This window comes from Tachyglossus aculeatus, chromosome 5 (genome assembly GCF_015852505.1).
Source record: "Tachyglossus aculeatus isolate mTacAcu1 chromosome 5, mTacAcu1.pri, whole genome shotgun sequence".
NCBI lineage: Eukaryota > Metazoa > Chordata > Mammalia > Monotremata > Tachyglossidae > Tachyglossus > Tachyglossus aculeatus.
The window spans coordinates 65,160,514-65,177,257 of NC_052070.1; the positions used below are offsets into that span (position 1 = coordinate 65,160,514).

The 16,744-nt window shown below is 44.8% G+C and overlaps 1 protein-coding gene across 1 annotated transcript in view; it reads right to left on the reverse strand.

Annotated features, from left to right (window-relative positions):
* Positions 1-1,736: 1,736 nt before the first annotated feature.
* The window catches only part of OTUD7A (OTU deubiquitinase 7A), a 203,784-nt gene continuing 188,776 nt past the window's right edge, over positions 1,737-16,744 (reverse strand). The window contains 3 exon segments of the mRNA XM_038746785.1: positions 1,737-5,944; positions 9,339-9,423; positions 11,464-11,578. Coding sequence (XP_038602713.1) covers positions 4,511-5,944; positions 9,339-9,423; positions 11,464-11,578 — 1,634 coding nt within the window. The 3' untranslated portion in view covers positions 1,737-4,510.

Here is a 16,744-nt window from a genome sequence, read left to right on the forward strand (position 1 = left end):
TGGATTCAAACCGCTCCAAATCCCAGTTGAGTAATCACCATAGATAGGAACGTTGTTTTCGTGTAAGAAACGTTCCTGACAATTTCATCTCTCTGAACGTGCTTACGAAAGGGAAAGTACTGTACCAAAATTCATGGAGAAACATCAAACTTTTCAATTAAGAAAAAACATTTGTACATTCTGACTTTCAAATAGGTATTTGCGTGCACACCAAATAGCATTTAGAACTTCAGGAGGATGCTTCCAAGCTCTTTTTTCAAGGTTAATTCCTATACCTCTCTCACACAACAACCCTGTTTTAATAAAGGCTCAAAATATTTCTCTCTGGCCTATTTTGAAAATAATATAAAAATAATCTCTATATTACAATTTAAACTTGGCTCGTAAAATCTCAACATAACCCAGCCCCAAAATCTACAAACGGAATCCACTTACAAACAGCGATCTTGAACAATGACTTTGTTTCTTCAATCACATACCCAGTGAATACATGTGCACATAAATGTAAAGTAAATTCCTGAAATGATGTAAGCTATGCTTTATAAATATTTGGTGATCTTTCATGGAACTTGCCAAAGCTTCAGCAAAGACATCTGTAGCACACTGGAAAAGACCTAAAACAGACCAAATGATAATAATAACAATAATAATAATAGTAATTGTGGTATTTGATAAGTGCTTACTATGTGTTGGGTACTGTATTAAGCTTTGCGGTAGACACAAGCAAATCGGATTGGACACAATCCCAGTCCCACGTGGAGCTCACAGTCTTAATCCCCATTTTACGGATGAGGTAACTGAGACCCAGAGAAGTGAAGTGATTTGCCCGAGGTAGAGCCGGGATTAGAACCCAGATCTTTCTGAATCCCAGGCCCATGCTCTATCCACTGAAGCCACGCTGCTTCTCTACACTGAAAAACCACTTCGGACCAGGATCACTTATTTTCTTATCCGGGCCCGGCTTTAGTGCCATAAGGATGATAATTCCAATGGGAATTTGGGTCTTCTAATGGTGCTTCCACTACTCCAGCCTTAGGAAAAGACTCCTCCTTTCTTCATCTGGTTATCCAATTCTCCCTTTCGCTGAGAAAGTAAAGGCACCATTTGGTCAGCATGCTGTGATTTTAGTGTTAGAAAACAATTGAGGCTGGGAAGCCTCGGGCCAGGGATCAATCCTAATTCTCTCGTGTCCAGCCTTAGGGTTATCACGATTACCAGTGTCCAATAAACAGGAGACTATCACTGTGAAAACCGGCTCAATTAAAACCACTGTGTGGAAAAAAGGATGGCTCCAGAGATCTCAAAGACTGCTCTACTGTGGAGTCAAGAAGATCAACGTTAGGAGCCGCGTGGAGGGGGGCTAAGGTGGTGGTGGGGGGCAGTAAGCTGGGGGTTAGTTAGTCGAGCAGAGAGCCTCCCGTGCTTGGCTTCTAAATTTGAAGTTAGTCTGTGGGGATTTTCCCGCCAGACCTGTTTCTTCTAGGATGCTTCTCCTCCTGTGTGGAGGTTGCCTGAGGGAAAGTCACTAGAATCAGCTTTAAATCTAGACATCAGCTCTGGAAACTCTGGCCGTCCCCGACTCCAAGGGTTTCCTCTTCCCCAGAGGTTAAATGCAGCGTAGGCCACTGTTGCGGCCTGCATGGCCACTGTGGAGAATCAATCGGGCATTCTCACCTCATTCGAGTCACACCCACCATGGCTGCATCAAACACTGGCTCGTCTTGGACCCTCGGACCCTTTTGTGTGAGTGGTGAAGAGCTCAGGGCCAGAGGCCCCATTTCAGACTTTCAAAAATGTCGCAAAAGATATTAGGCGGCACACCTTTCAACTGCTCGAGGCTTCCTTTTACTTTTGAGAAGATGCAGTAGCTCACCCCCTTTTTTGGGTACTGTCATTTTATATAAGATTTCCTCCAAGTGAACAGACCTGTTGCACCCATCGGAGTATACGACTAAAGTAGAAGATTTGCATAGCAAGTTTCGACTTTGAAAATTTCAAATAGCAGGAAGGCTGTGCATTAGAAACCTTTTAAACAAACGCCTGCTTTGTCTAACTTTCATTCTGCCTGGTGCCTAAGGATGTATCCATTCTTGTGGGTGGATTTAAGCCTTTTCCAAGGTGAACTTTTTTTTTTTAAATCTTTTTAAGGTGTTCAGCGGCAACGGCATTCAATCAGTCGAGTAGATGTCTGTGTTTCTACAATTGAAGCAAGAATTTAACATGGAAAACCTATCTTTAAAAGCAAACGTTCTAGCACAGACAGGAGATAATGTGTTGATCTGAAGAGCTGTCATAGAACCATACGCTAGATTTTTATAAAAGAAAAGTAAACCTTTTGTTTTTCTTATTTTGAGTAACAAAAACACTTGGAGGAGAGACAAATATATTACTAATACAGAGGTAAAGTATCATTCAGCCCCAAAATGAACCTTTTCAAAAAATTTCAGTAAAGTTTCTATTTACTAAATGATTTTGACTCTAGTAATTGGCTCATGTAAAACTTGAATTTGCTGAAAACCTCATGTGCCACAGAATAAAAAAGGAACTATGCACAGAAATTACTCTACTGTTAATATTTAAAACAAGTAAAAAATGCATCACTTTTTTTGCTATTTCTGTTCTTCCTTTTCTCCTCCTGAGGTGAAGCACTCAACTCAAATCAAGAGACAGATCTAAACTGCGGTATTCTAAAGCTGAGCATTGTGATAGCTTCTTTTAGAAGCATTTTTCGTAAAGAACGTCAGATGTTATCCTAGAGCTTGACTAGGTAATCTTAATTATTTCCCCCCCTCACTGAGGATTTGTTCCTCCTGATTGATATTCTTCTGAAACTAACAAGATTGAATTTTTAATTGAAAAAAATTGAAATCACAGATTTCCTTGGCTAAAATACACGTTATCATTAGAGGTAATCCATGGCAAGATAATGGGTATTGCTGTAGAAAATATGGTTGCTATGGATACACTTTTCAGAAATTTACATGGGAGGCACACACAAGTTAGGGGAATTTCAACAAATTGGGCCCAATCACATTTTCATCTCATTTGAAAATACATCCTTTATCTTGCAACAATCACTCATGTTTTGACCAAAGGTTAAAAAAAAAAATTCAGGCTTGGGTTCACAAGCAAATAGGGCATCTTCCAACATACACTGCACCCAGGTTTCTCCTAAGGGGAAGGGAAACCTCCTGGCTTCATTTTCTGTTGTTTGATATTTCAAGTGAAAAGGCCAATTTGCAGAGAAAGCACAAGCAAATACATCTGTTACCTGCTTTTGTTCTGGGTTTTTAAAAAGCCCACATCTCACTCTCTTTCACCTTCCTCCCCGCTTGCTGTTGGTCATCCCCTGAATACTCGATTTCCTTCCATCTGCCTACTGAAAACTGTTCATTATGAAAAGGGTACCAAAATTTAAAAGTTGAGCATCCCAGCGTAATCGTGCTCAAACAGGCTTAGGCCTACCTCTCCCCCGGGAGAGTTTCCTGAGCCCAGCCCACCTTTCTGGAACTGTCCACAACTAGCAATGTCAATATCTAGCTCCTGCTTCTGGAGTATCTCCAACCATCCGACCGACACAAACTTAACCTCACAACAGCCCTGTGAGGTAGGTTAGATTGTACCCATTTTCTACATCACCGGGCTTGCTTGATGGCAGTGTCGATGTCACCTCTTCCATCGAGTGGGGGTGTTGAGAAGAGAGTTCGCATAGGAGATGAACCTTGCGTTCGCCAGGGACCGACCACATTTTTCCAAAGTCGGGAATCAATCTAGGGATCATGGGCAAATGACCAAGGGATCCTCTCTTAAATGGGATAGAGCTGTGCGGGGGTTGGGGCTGGGGGGTGGAGTGGCGCATAAAGACCTCGGAGCACGCTTGCTAATGAGGACGGAGCACATACATGGCAAAGCAAAAGATCCGGGCCTTTCTTCGCATTTGGTTTCCACACCTCGCACCTCTAACTGAACGCATACCGACGTGTACTAAAAATGGAAGATGTCAGTCACTATGTTACAAAAAGTATGCAAAATTATTATTTCCCTTCCGAAAACAAAGGGCTGTGAAATTCACTTATCTGTTGAGGAACGAAAGAGATTCTCACGATGGCTATTGGATTTCACATGTGAATGAGGCAGATGTTCTCCTGGTACAACATCACATCTCCAATATTATGACTTGTTTTCCCTTATCCTTCTACTACCTGAGAGATGTCAGTGTAAATTCAGGCACCATTAGTAATTTTTGACCGTACATATACACAGCACTGACAAAGGAGGATATAACCTTTCAGCTGACCAGTGTATGTAAAAAAGACACCGACGAAATGGAAAATAAATTCTTTATGATAAATTAATCCTCTCATTTCCGCCTTTCCCCCAAGAAGCAACGAGCCGGATGTCATCTGCTGGGTCCCTTCTGAGGATTCTCTCGGCTCCGGGGCCCCGACCCTCTTTCCCTCTCGTCAGGAACCGATGCAAACCGAGCGGTTTGGGGGCATCCTCGCGGTTTTCAGTGCCTGTGCCCCTTGTTTTCTCTCTCCCTGCGCTTGAGCTCCTCTTTGTAGCAGTAGGAGCAATAGTTCTCCGTCTCCGGCCGGCCATAAAAGGAACAGTTCTCTTTCTTACAGCGGTTCTGCTGGATGGAATATATTGGGCAAACTGTGCTTCTGCCTCTGTTTTTCTCATTGTTCAACCAGGTCTGCGGGGCTTCCTCGTCGGCGAACTCCAGCCCGTCTCGGACGTCGCCGGGGTTGAATCCGTTCGTGTACGTCTGGGACTTGTGTTCGGCGGGCAGGGCGAAGGTCAGAGACTCCACCGTGTTCACCGTGCGGATGCCTGCAGCCCGGGCTGGGCTGTAGGACTGAGATGACAGGGACCTGTTCTGCTGGGGGTAGGTGGCGCAGGTTTTGAGGGTGCCCACCACGGGCTTGAAGGTGTCGTCCTGGAAGCTGGCCGGCTTGGAGTTGATGTCGTGCAAATGGATGACGCTCTGCCTCTGGACCGGAGGGGTATGGCTATAGTGGACGGACACCGGCGTGGGCCCGGACCTCTTGGCGCCGTGGCCGGGCGACGGGAACGACCCGGGCGGGGGACTGGTCCGGTCCTTGAATTTTAAAACCAGCTGAGAGGTATGGCTTGCGGGCAGGACTGGCGACGCCCCGCCTTGAGGCGACGATTCGAGCTTCTCCTTGGGGAATGCCTCCGGCTCCAGCTTCCTGCCGGAGGACCCCCCCGGGGCCGACGCTTTCTTCTCCGCCTCCTTCCTCTTCTGCTCCTGCTCGGCGTTAAAGCGCTCCTGGGCGCTGGTCAGGTAGTAGCCGATCATCTCCTCGTGGAACTGATGCCGATGGCTGGTGAGGAGGAGGCCGGCGAAGATGAACTTCCGCTCGCCTTGCATCGCGGCCCTCAAGATGTTGAGGCTCAGTTTCACGTCGGTGCTGTACTTCCAGGTGTCCGTCTGCTTGTCTGACGGGGACCTGGCGTTCTTCTCGGATGGAGACACGCTCGCCTTGTCCGTGGGAGACGGCGTCGTCTTCTCCGACGGGGAGGTACTGGCCGACTGGCCCGATTCCTCCTTGCTGCCTTTGCGGGACTTGGACTTCTTCTCTTTGCCTCTCTCCGGCGGGTCGCCATTCTTCCCGTTCCCGGAATTGGCTCGGCTCATCTTCCCGTGGACCAGTCCCCCCAGACCCCCCATGTTCTTCTTCAGTTTGATGCCGAGCGTTTTGCTGAGGCTTCCCAGTTTATTGGCCACCGAATCCGCCCGGTTTTTGTCCTTCTCCTTCCTCTGCTTCTCCTTTTCCTTTTCTTTGTTGCCGTTCTTCCCGTTATTGCTGTTGGAGTTACTGCAGACGGAATCACGGTCGGAGTCCATCGAGTCGGCCAGGGACTGAACGTCCTCTCCGGCCGATGCCGTGGGGGATTCTGGTTGGGCCAAAGGAGCCTAGCGAGGGAAATCGGGAAGAGGTTAGAGCTAAAACATAATGCTGAGAAGGAAAGGTTTCTCTCCAAAGGAAAGAAGGGGCTTGGCCTACTGGGTAGAGCACAGGATTGGGAGTCAAAAGGACCTGTCTTCTAATCCCGGCTCTGCCACTTGTCCGCTGCATGTGACCTTGGGCAAGTCACTTCACTTCTCTTGTGCCTCATTTACGTCATCTGGAAAACGTGGATTTAGGATTGTGAGCCCCATGTGGGACAGAGACTGTGTCCGACATGATTAGCCTGTATCTACCCCAGCGCTTAGTACGGTGCCTGGCACACAGTAAGCGCTTAACAAATTCCAATGGAAAAAAAAAGCCTCCTTCTCTTGCTTTGATTTGAGAATTTAGAGATGTGCTCTGATGAGGCTTTAAAAGAGGTTAACGTGCCTCTTTTTTCAGCGCATCTGAGGTGGAGCCCTTAAAGGAAACCTCAGGAGGGATAGAAACAGGATGCGTTTGGCTCCGATAATGAGTGGTTTTAAAAAGGCGTGACTGAGGCCGTCTGCACTAGTACATTGTAGAGACTTTATAATCTGCATGTTAAATAGCGGGATTGTTCCCATATGAAGAACCCTTCTGAGAAGGGAACTTCGATAGCTTTTTTTTTTCCTGTGAAATCATAAAGCAGGTTGCCTGGAAACAGGAAAGCTTTTGTGTGTGGATCTGGGAGAACTTTGGCATCTCTGTCTTGTCTCAGCCCTCCGATAGCTTCTAGATAGCATCTAGTGAGCATCTAAAAGGCAACCTCTGGATCTCTGCGCCATCTGCAGAAGCCCGGCTGTTGGTAAGGCAGAGAGAGCCCTGCTACGGGAATCGGGAGGCCAGGGTTCCAGTTCCGATTCTGCCTCGAGCTGGTTAATGTGGGCAAAGACCACACAAGCACTTCACAGCAGACAGCACTCCTGTTTGCCTACTTCCTCGTGGCACTCGGCACCCCAGAGGGAACGTGACTGAAGGGCTGAGACAGGGCGGGTGGCTCTGAACAAGCCAGTAGCCCGGGCATCAAATCAGTCGGTCGGTCAGTCAATCGTATTTATTGAGTGCTTATTGTGTGCAGAAGACTGGACCAAGAGATTGGGGGAGTACAATATAACAATATAATAGACACATTCCCTGCCCACAGTGAGCTTTCAGTCTAAAGGGCAGGTTCTTGGTCCTAATGACCGAGCCTCTTCTGCAATTTGTCATGTAGCTTACAGTCCTGATGACCGAGCCTCGTCTGCAATTTGTCATGTGGCTTACAGACCCTTCTGAGACCACCAAAAAAAAAATACATTTAAAGATAACGATAACACGGGAGCTCAAGAACCTGTCTCGACTAAGCTTCCCAGAGTTCCACCAAATAGTGGGATGACGGTTCTGGGCTTCAGTCAGTTTTGATTTGCAAGAGACTCTTTGGCAATCTGCTGGATGTCTGTCTCCCCCTCTAGACTGTAAGCTCGTTGTGGGCAGGGAAGGTGTCTGTCTGTTATATTGTACTCTCCCAAGCGCTTAGTTCAGTGCTCTGCACATAGTAAGCGCTCAATAAACACGTCTGACTGACTTACTGATTCCAACTCTATCTCTGGTCAAGGTCTCTGGGATGCTGCTGGGTTTCTCTACCCTTGACACTCAACTCACTCTCCAGGAGAGAGTGTTACTGTCCTCTGTTTACTTTATGGAAGGACAATCCCATCTGGAACCCCAGGTCCGGCAGAAGGACGGGTTAGTTAGCCAGGGTCCACGCTGCTTAACTCCTCTCCTGGTTCAGGATGCTCCTTCTTTTTTTTGCTCAAGGGGAGTTTTCCTCAGTGAGGAGCAATCAAGCTGGCAAACTGCCTGGGGGAGGAGGCGTGGGACAAGAAGATGGGGCAGGGAAGGAAGTGGAGTGAGAGGATGGGGTGGGGAGGAGGAGGTGGGATGGGGGATGGGAGTGGGGAGAAGGCAGGGCAAGAAGATAGGGGTAGGCAGAGGATAAGGGATAAGAGGACAGGGCAAGGGGAAGTGGGGAATGCATGAAGCATTCATGGATAAGAACAACCAAAATTAAGAATTCTAAACAACTCAAATATCAAAAATGAATAACACAGGACATGGTCAATCTGGAGAGAAACCAGCAGCAGTTTGAGCTGTAGGTCAGGGCTATAACATCCGGGACTCTGTTTGACAGTAAGTTTCCAAAGGACTGGAGGCACATCTGGTATTTCCTGGGTAAGTCCCAGAGTGTCTGGCACAGAGGTTGGCTCGGTGTCCAGCCTGGTGTCCTTCTGTCCTACTCCTAGCAATGCTGGCTTTTGAACACAAGGCCCCAGTTAATGTCGGCAACCAGTTTAGATGTTGGCCTCTTCATTTCACGTATGGGAGGAAGAAAGCGACATCTCTGGGAAGGAAGAGTTGGCCTTCTCTGCCCAACTTTCAACTTCTTCCTCAAACTCAAAATTAATTCATTATGCTCTGCGGCAGCAAAGCATGTTCTGATCTTGGCCGAGATACTTCAATGTTGTGACATACCTACAGACTGCTTTGTGAGTAAGCATGTCTTCTCCCTCTCCTTTAAGAAAAAAACACCACCAACAACAAAAAATCCCCCAAAACCCATGGAGGCAAACACCACCACACAAGAAAACATACCCCAGTATCTAAGTTCATTTAGTAGCATCATCTGCACATAGAAGGTATTCAATGATTGACTTAACTGATGTTCATTCAGTTATTTATTGAGCGCTTTTTGTGTGCAAAGCACTGTACTAAGTGCTTGGGAAAGTACAACAACAAATAGACACATTCCCTGCCTATGACAAGTTCCCAGCCTAGAGGAGGAGACAGAACTTAATATACATAAATAGATAAATTCCCATGATTAGGCCCACCCTACCTTCACCCTCTCTCACCTTCCCCTCTCCACACACACTCACTCACACAGGCACACTGACAGCATCTTATTTTTCAACCTAAATTCAAACCCTAAGCTTTGGAAAGTCGAAAAAGGGAAGACCTCCACATTAATCTTCCCGTGCTTTCCACTGTACTTCCATTCATGAGAAAACAAGCTTCCCCCGCCAACCCCTGGGGAGAACACGATAAGCGAAGTGAGCCATGGAGGGATAGGATGCCAACATCCAGGTTGAGTTAAAGGCAGAGCCTGCGAGGGAGGGAAGGAGCTGATGGGGATGTGGTGGAAGGGGGCTTCATTTCTGAAAAGAAGACTGAGGTCGGAGGGAGAAAAGTCAACGTGAAAGCAGCCACGGAGCAGCTTGGTCTGTAAGAATTGCATTCCACTGGATTTCATTTTGGGGGCAAAAAGATTTCCAAAGCCCTCTGCCATCTCCATACATACACGTCCAGGCCAAGACCCTCTATGTGGGGGGAGAGGCTTACCCGCGTTTCGGAGGGTATCCGGATCCAGGTTACATTCATGTAGCTGTGCAGCAGATTCAGCTTTGCTTCTAAAGACAGAATCAAACTGGGGAGGCCAGGTGGAGGAAACGAACAAAAAACATATTCCAAATGAGTGTAAAATACATCTGAGGTGAAAGCTCAAATCTTCATTTTTCTGAAGCATTATAAAATATAAGATTACCCCAAACGATAATAATAATAGTTAAGCTCTTACTATGCATAAAGCACTGTTCTAAACCCTGGGCTGATACAAGTTAATTAGCCCGAACACATTCCCCTCCCAAATGGGACTCACAGTCTAAGTATCATCAGTGATAAGGAGGAGGAAGAACAGGCATTGAACCCCCATTTTGCAGATGAGGAAACTGAGACACAGGGAAGTGAAGTGACTTGCCCTAGGTCACACAGCAGGCAATGGGCAGAGCTGGGATTAGAACTCAGGCCCTCAACTCTCAGACCAGTACTTTTTCCACTAGGTTAAGCTGCTACTCCTCCTAGGTCCTACGACTCCTCAAAGGTCAAGAGGATTATAGCCGAGGGTTAAGCTATGCCTTCACCATATTACTTTTTAGATTGTGAGCCCCCCAAGGGACAGGGCTGTGTTTAATTCCCAACAGGGTATTCTGTCTCAGCACTCAGAACAATGCTCTGCACCCAAGAAGCACTTAATCAATACTACTCTATTACTACTACTACCCCTAGTATATTATTATAATAATAATATAATGATGATAATAATAATTGTGGTATTTGTTAAGCACTTACTACTACTACTAATAATAATGATGGCATTTATTAAGCACTTACTATGTGCAAAGCACTGTTCTAAGCGCTGGGGAGGTTACAAGGAGATCAGGTTGTCCCACGGGGGGCTCACAGACTTAATCCCCATTTTACAAATGAGGGAACTGAGGCCCAGAGAAGTGAAGTGACTTGCCCAAAGTCACACAGCTGACTGACAATTGGCAGAGCCGGGATTTGAACCCATGACCCCAGACTCCAAAGCCCGGGCTCTTTCCACTGAGCCACGCTGCTTCTACTGAGCCACGCTGCTTAATCAATACTACTCTATTATTATTATTATTATTATTACTGCTACTTCCCCTAGTATATTATTATAATAATAATATAATGATGATAATAATAATTGTGGTATTTGTTAAGCACTTACTATAGCACTTAATCAATACTACTCTATTATTATTATTACTGCTAGTACCCCTAGTATATTATTATAATAATAATATAATGATGAGAATAATAATTGTGGTATTTGTTAAGCACTTACTATAGCACCTAATCAATACTACTCTATTATTATTATTGCTATTACCCCCAGTATATTATAATAATAATATAATGATGAGGATAATAATTGTGGTATTTGTTAAGCACTTACTATAGCATTTCATCAATACTATATTATTATTATTATTACTGCTACTACCCCCAGTATATTATTATAATAATAATATAATGATGAGGATAATAATTGTGGCATTCATTAAGCACTTGCTATAGCATTTTATCAATGCTACTTTATTATTATTATTATTACTGCTACTACCCCTAGGATATTCTTATAATAATAATATAATGATGAGAATAATAATTGTGGTATTTGTTAAGCACTTGCTATAGCACTTAATCAATACTACTCTATTATTATTATTATTATTACTACTACTATCCCTAGTATATTCTTATAATAATAATATAATGATGAGAATAATAATTGTGGTATTTGTTTAAGCACTTACTATGTGTGAGGCACTGTTCTAAGAGCTGGGGTGGACACAAGCAAATAGTGTTGGACACAGTCCCTATTCCACATGGGGCTCACAGTCTTAATCTCCATTTTACAGATGAGGTAACTGAGGCACAGAGAAGTGATGTGACTTGCCCAAGGTCACACAGCAGAAAAGTGGTGGTGGGGAGATTAGAACCCAGGTCCTTCTGATCCCCAGGCCTGTGTTCTCTCCACGCTGCTTCTCATTAGTATTACTACTATTTCTACTTCTCACACACTCCCTCAGCTTTATCATGGCCGGGGCACAAGGCACTTTATTGTTCATTTTCAGGAATAAAGGGAGACGGGTCTTACTTGGCCAACCTGGCGTTATCATTGTCATCCTTTCCCCATTCCCAGTCCTTCCCAGGATCGACAGCAAAGTGTAAAGGTAAGAGCTTGTGTTCAGAGTCAGTGAGAGGGATAACCGCTAGAAGAGAAAAGACAACAAGAAATGAAAAGGAGGGAATGATTTGGTTAGCTGGAAAATCACAAGAAATCACCAGGTATTCAGAACTCCAACTGAAATAGTAACGACAATAATAAATGTGGTATTTGCTAAGCACTTACTATGGGCCAAGCACTGTGCGAAGTGCTGGGGTCGACACGAGGTAATTAAGTGGGACGCAGTCCCTGTTCCACTTGGGGTTTGCAATCTAAGTAAGATGGAGAGTGGCTATTTAACCCCCGTTTTACAGATGAAGAAACTGAAGCCCAGAGAATAATAATAATAATAATAATAATAATAATAATAATGGCATTTATTAAGTGCTTACTATGTGCAAAGCACTGTTCTAAGTGCTGTGGAGGTTACAAGGTGATCAGGTTGTCCCACGTGGGGCTCACAGTCTTAATCCCCATTTTCCAGATAAGGTAACTGAGGCCCAGAGAAGTGAAGTGACTTGCCCAAAGTCCCACAGCTGACAAGTGGTGGAGCTGGGATTTGAACCCATGACCTCTGACTCCCAAGCCCGGGCTCTTTCCACTGAGCAATGAGAGAAGCAAAGTGACTCGTCCATGGTCACCCAGCAGGCAAATGATGGAGCTGGGACTGGAATCCAGGTCCTCTGACTCCCAATCTTGAGCTGCTTCCAGTGGGCCACGCTGCTTTGTCGCACTGCTTTGGAAGGGGACGCGATGGAGGTGATCTTTGTACATATCTATTCTATTTATTTTATTTTGTTAGTATGTTTGGTTTTGTTCTCTGTCTCCCCCTTTTAGACTGTGAGCCCACTGTTGGGTAGGGACTGTCTCTATATGTTGCCAATTTGTACTTCCCAACCGCTTAGTACAGTGCTCTGCACATAGTAAGCGCTCAATAAATACGATTGATGATGATGATGATGATGATCTGCCTGAGAGGCGTTCGTTGGACCACAAACGAACCTGGGCGTCCTTACAAATCTACCAATCCTTTGTAGAAGGGCAGGAGCGATGACCAAACATGCCTCTTACAGTTGATATCCTCCAGTCATCCGACGCCGTCCAAAGCCAGCCTGCCACCCGCTCCCCGGGTCCCTTCCTCCAGAAGAGGACTCGGAGTTGGGCATCATTGAGCCGGGTGCCTCCCCCTCGGTCCACTCCTGCCCCCACCATCCACACGAGTCCTCGGGCCGGCGAAATCACTTGCCAGTGACTCGGTCTCCCTGACCCATCGAAGGAATCCGGGAAATGGTCCTGAAGCCAGGCAGCCGTCCTGGAGTCCCCACCCCTAACCCTCTCGACTGTGAGGTCATTATGGGCAGGGGATATCTGTTTATTGTTCTAGTGGACTCTCCCCAGCGCTTAGTACAGTGCTCTGCCAACAGTAAGTGCTCAATGTATATGATGACTGATGACCCACGTGCATCCCCAGTGGAGAAAACTGTGTGCTAAAAGAGTAGTCCCCCCAGCCTTGCCGTGAGGGGAGGTCTGGACAAAGGGACCTGAGACAGATAGGAAAGATGTAATCAAAAGAAGAGTGGCTTTCCATTAATTCATAAATAAATTGAAAATGGGAGAAGAGCATCATTTAAGTATTCATAAATATTCACTTTCAATAAATTCACTGTGGGGAGAGGTCACCTGTGGTCAAGGAGAGCCCTGCCTCATTTATCCCTGGCTCTGACCCCTAGTTGCAAGATGGGGTGACCTTGTCATTTAAACTCTGAAGACAATCAACCAGGAGGTGATATATACTGCTCATCTATCTGTTTCTCATTTTTCTGAAAAACCGTTCAAGTCCACGTCTTTCCCCTCTTCAAAACCATCCAATGGCTGCCCATCCACCACCACAATGAAACAGAAACTTCTTACCACTGGCTTTAAGGCACTCAATCATCTCTCTCCCTCCTACCTAACCTGGCTCATCATTTTTTCCGGTTTTTGTTAGGGAATTTGTTAACTGCTATGTATGTATCAAGAACTGTTTTAAGTTCTGGGCTAGATACACCTTTATCAGGTCAGACGGAGTCCTGTTCGCACTCTAAGTAGGAGGGAGGATGGGTTTTGAAATTCCCTTTCACAGTTGAGGAAAACGAGGCATAGAGAAGTGAAGAGACTTGCCCAAGGTCACACAGCAAGCAAGTGGCAGAGTTGGGATTGGAACCCGGGTCCTCCCCTCTGCATCTACTATTATCCTTTAAACACTCCTAATAACTCTCCCCAGTCCCACGATACTTATATAAATAGTCCTACACTATTTCTATACTATACTATTTCTCCTATTTCCATTCTATTTTAATGACTATCTCCCTCTGTAGACTGCAAGCTCCTTGTGGGCCAGGATTACACCTACCAACTCTGTTACATTGTACTTTCCCAATTTAGGTCAGTGAATAATTAAATACCACTGATTGGTTCATTAATTGCACAGATCATTTTGAAGGATTTCACCTGCTGATTATTATATTAATGATGATCAAATTTTAGTATTACATCACACGACAGTAATAATAATAATAGTGGTAATTGTTAGGCTCTTACTATCTGCCAGGACCTGTACTAAGGTAGATACAAGATAGTCAGGTTGCCCCTGTCCAAAATGAGGCTCAAAGTCTTTTAAAACTGTGAGCCCCCCATGGGACAACCTGATCACCTTGTATCTCCCCAGCGCTTAGAACAGTGCTTTGCACATAGTAAGCACTTAACAAATATCATCATCATCATCATTATTATTATTTATGCCCATTTTACATGTGAGGCATAGAGAAGTGAAATGACTTTCCCAAGGTCACACAGCAGACAAGTCGTGGAGCCAGGATTAGAACCCAGATTCCTGTGGTTCCCAGGCCCGTGCTCTAGCTACTAAGCCACTCATAGTGCAAAATGGGCCAACATGTCATGGAAACTTTTGGATGTTCTAGAGGGAAATAGGTTAATAGGGGTTCCTTCCGTTCTAGGTGTCCTCAAGGATTTGCTGCATATTAAACACCTTACAGGTTATGATAACCATTACTGATCATTAGACACTCGAGTCTGTCTACAGGAGGACCTTAAGTGGAATCTCTGCTTGGTTCTGGCTGGGCTCAATCAATTGATCCATCAATATTATATTTGATGAGCACTTACTGTGTGCAGAGCACTGTACTAAGCACTTGGGAGAGTACAGAGGTGGTAGACACATGACCTGGCCCACAACAAGCTTACAGTCTAGAGGGTGATGAACTTTGTCAATCGATGGGGTTTATCCAGCAGGTTCTTCATCAATGGTATTTACTGAGTGCTTACTCTTTTTAGAGCACTGAATTAAGGGCTTGGGAGATTACACTACATCAGAGGAGGTAGACACATTTCCTGCTGACAAGTTTACAATCTAGAGTAGGATAAACCTTTCCAATTATTATTATTATTTATGGTAATAATAGTATTCATTGGCATTCGGGAGAGCACAATTATAACACCAAACACATTCCCTGCCCACAGCGAGCTCACAGTCTAGATGGGGAGACAGACATTAATAGAAATAAACAGATGAAGAAATGAAGAAATGAATGAGTTACAAATATATACAGATACCCATGTACCGTAGGGAAGGGAGAGAGGATGAATGAAGGTGCGAATAATAAATAGATGAATAAATGAAGAAATGAATGAATTACAGATATATACAGATACCCATGTACCGTGGGGAAGGGAGAGAGAATGAATGAAGGTGCGAATAATAAATAGATGAATAAATGAAGAAATGAATGAATTTCAGATATATACAGATACCCATGTACCGTAGGGAAGGGAGAGAGGATGAATGAAGGTGCGAATAATAAACAGATGAATAAATGAAGAAATGAATTTATTACATATATATACAGATACCCATGTACCATGGGGAAGGGAGAGAGGATGAATGAAGGTGCGAATATGAGCAACGCAGAAGGGAGTGGGAGAAGAGGAAAGGAGGGCTCAGTCACGGAAGGCTTCCTGCAGGAGATAGGGTTTATCTAGCAGGTCCTTCCTTAATGGTATTTATTAAGCACTTACCATGTGTAGAGCATTCATTCATTCATTCATTCAATCATATTTATTGAGGACTTACTGTGTGCAGAGCACTGGACTAAGCGCTTGGGAAGTACAAGTTGGCAACAGATAGAGACGGTCCCTACCCAACAACGGGCTCACAGTCTAGAAGGGGGAGACAAACAACAAAATAAAACATGTGGACAGGTGTCAAGTCATCAGAATAAATAGAAATAAAGCTAGATGCACATCATTAACTAAATAAATAGAATAGTAAATATGTACAAGTAAAATAGAGTAATAAATCTGTACAAACATATATACAGATGCTGTGGGGAGGGGAAGGAGGTAGGGCGGGGGGGATGGGGAGGAGGAGAGGAAAAAGGGGGCTCAGTCTGGGAAGGCCTTCTGGAGGAGGTGAGCTCTCAGTAGGGCTTTGAAGGGAGGAAGAGAGCTAGTTTGGCGGACGTGTGGAGGGAGGGCATTCCGGGCCAGGGGGAGGACGTGGGCCGGGGGTCGACGGCGGGACAGGCGACTGAACAAAGCACTGAACTAAGTGCTTATGAAAATACAACAGAATTACTGGACACGCTCCCTGCTCACAGTGAGCTTACGGACTAGGGGACCTTCACGCTTTGCCAGCCATTCCAACACACCACATCACTGCATGGCCTATCTGTAACTCTCCATTTCCAGTAATAATCAGCGTGTTCAACTCACGTATCGATTGGGCTTGATTTTCACGTTATTCACAATTATGATACCACAGCTAGGTGAAAAGGAAACCCTCGGTTGCTATAATTGGATACTATTAATGTTTCCTTCTCAACTGAAGACAACTAAGAAAAATTACCCAATTCTGCCCTCAAGTGTCACCACGAAGAAACTGACGAAAGACTGACCGTTAAAAAATAAAAATAAATCATGGAAGAGATGGAAAACTAGTGAAACAAAGAGCACCTCCTATTTCTGCGTGGATAATTCATTCATTCAATTGTATTTGCTGAGTGCTTACTGTGTGCAGAGCACTGAACAAGGGCAGCCAGCCTATAATTGCTATTAATAATAATAGTACTTCAAAACTCTTAAGCCCTTACTATGCATCAAGCACTGTTATAAGCACTGGGGTAAATACCAATTAATCATGTTGGACACAGTCCTT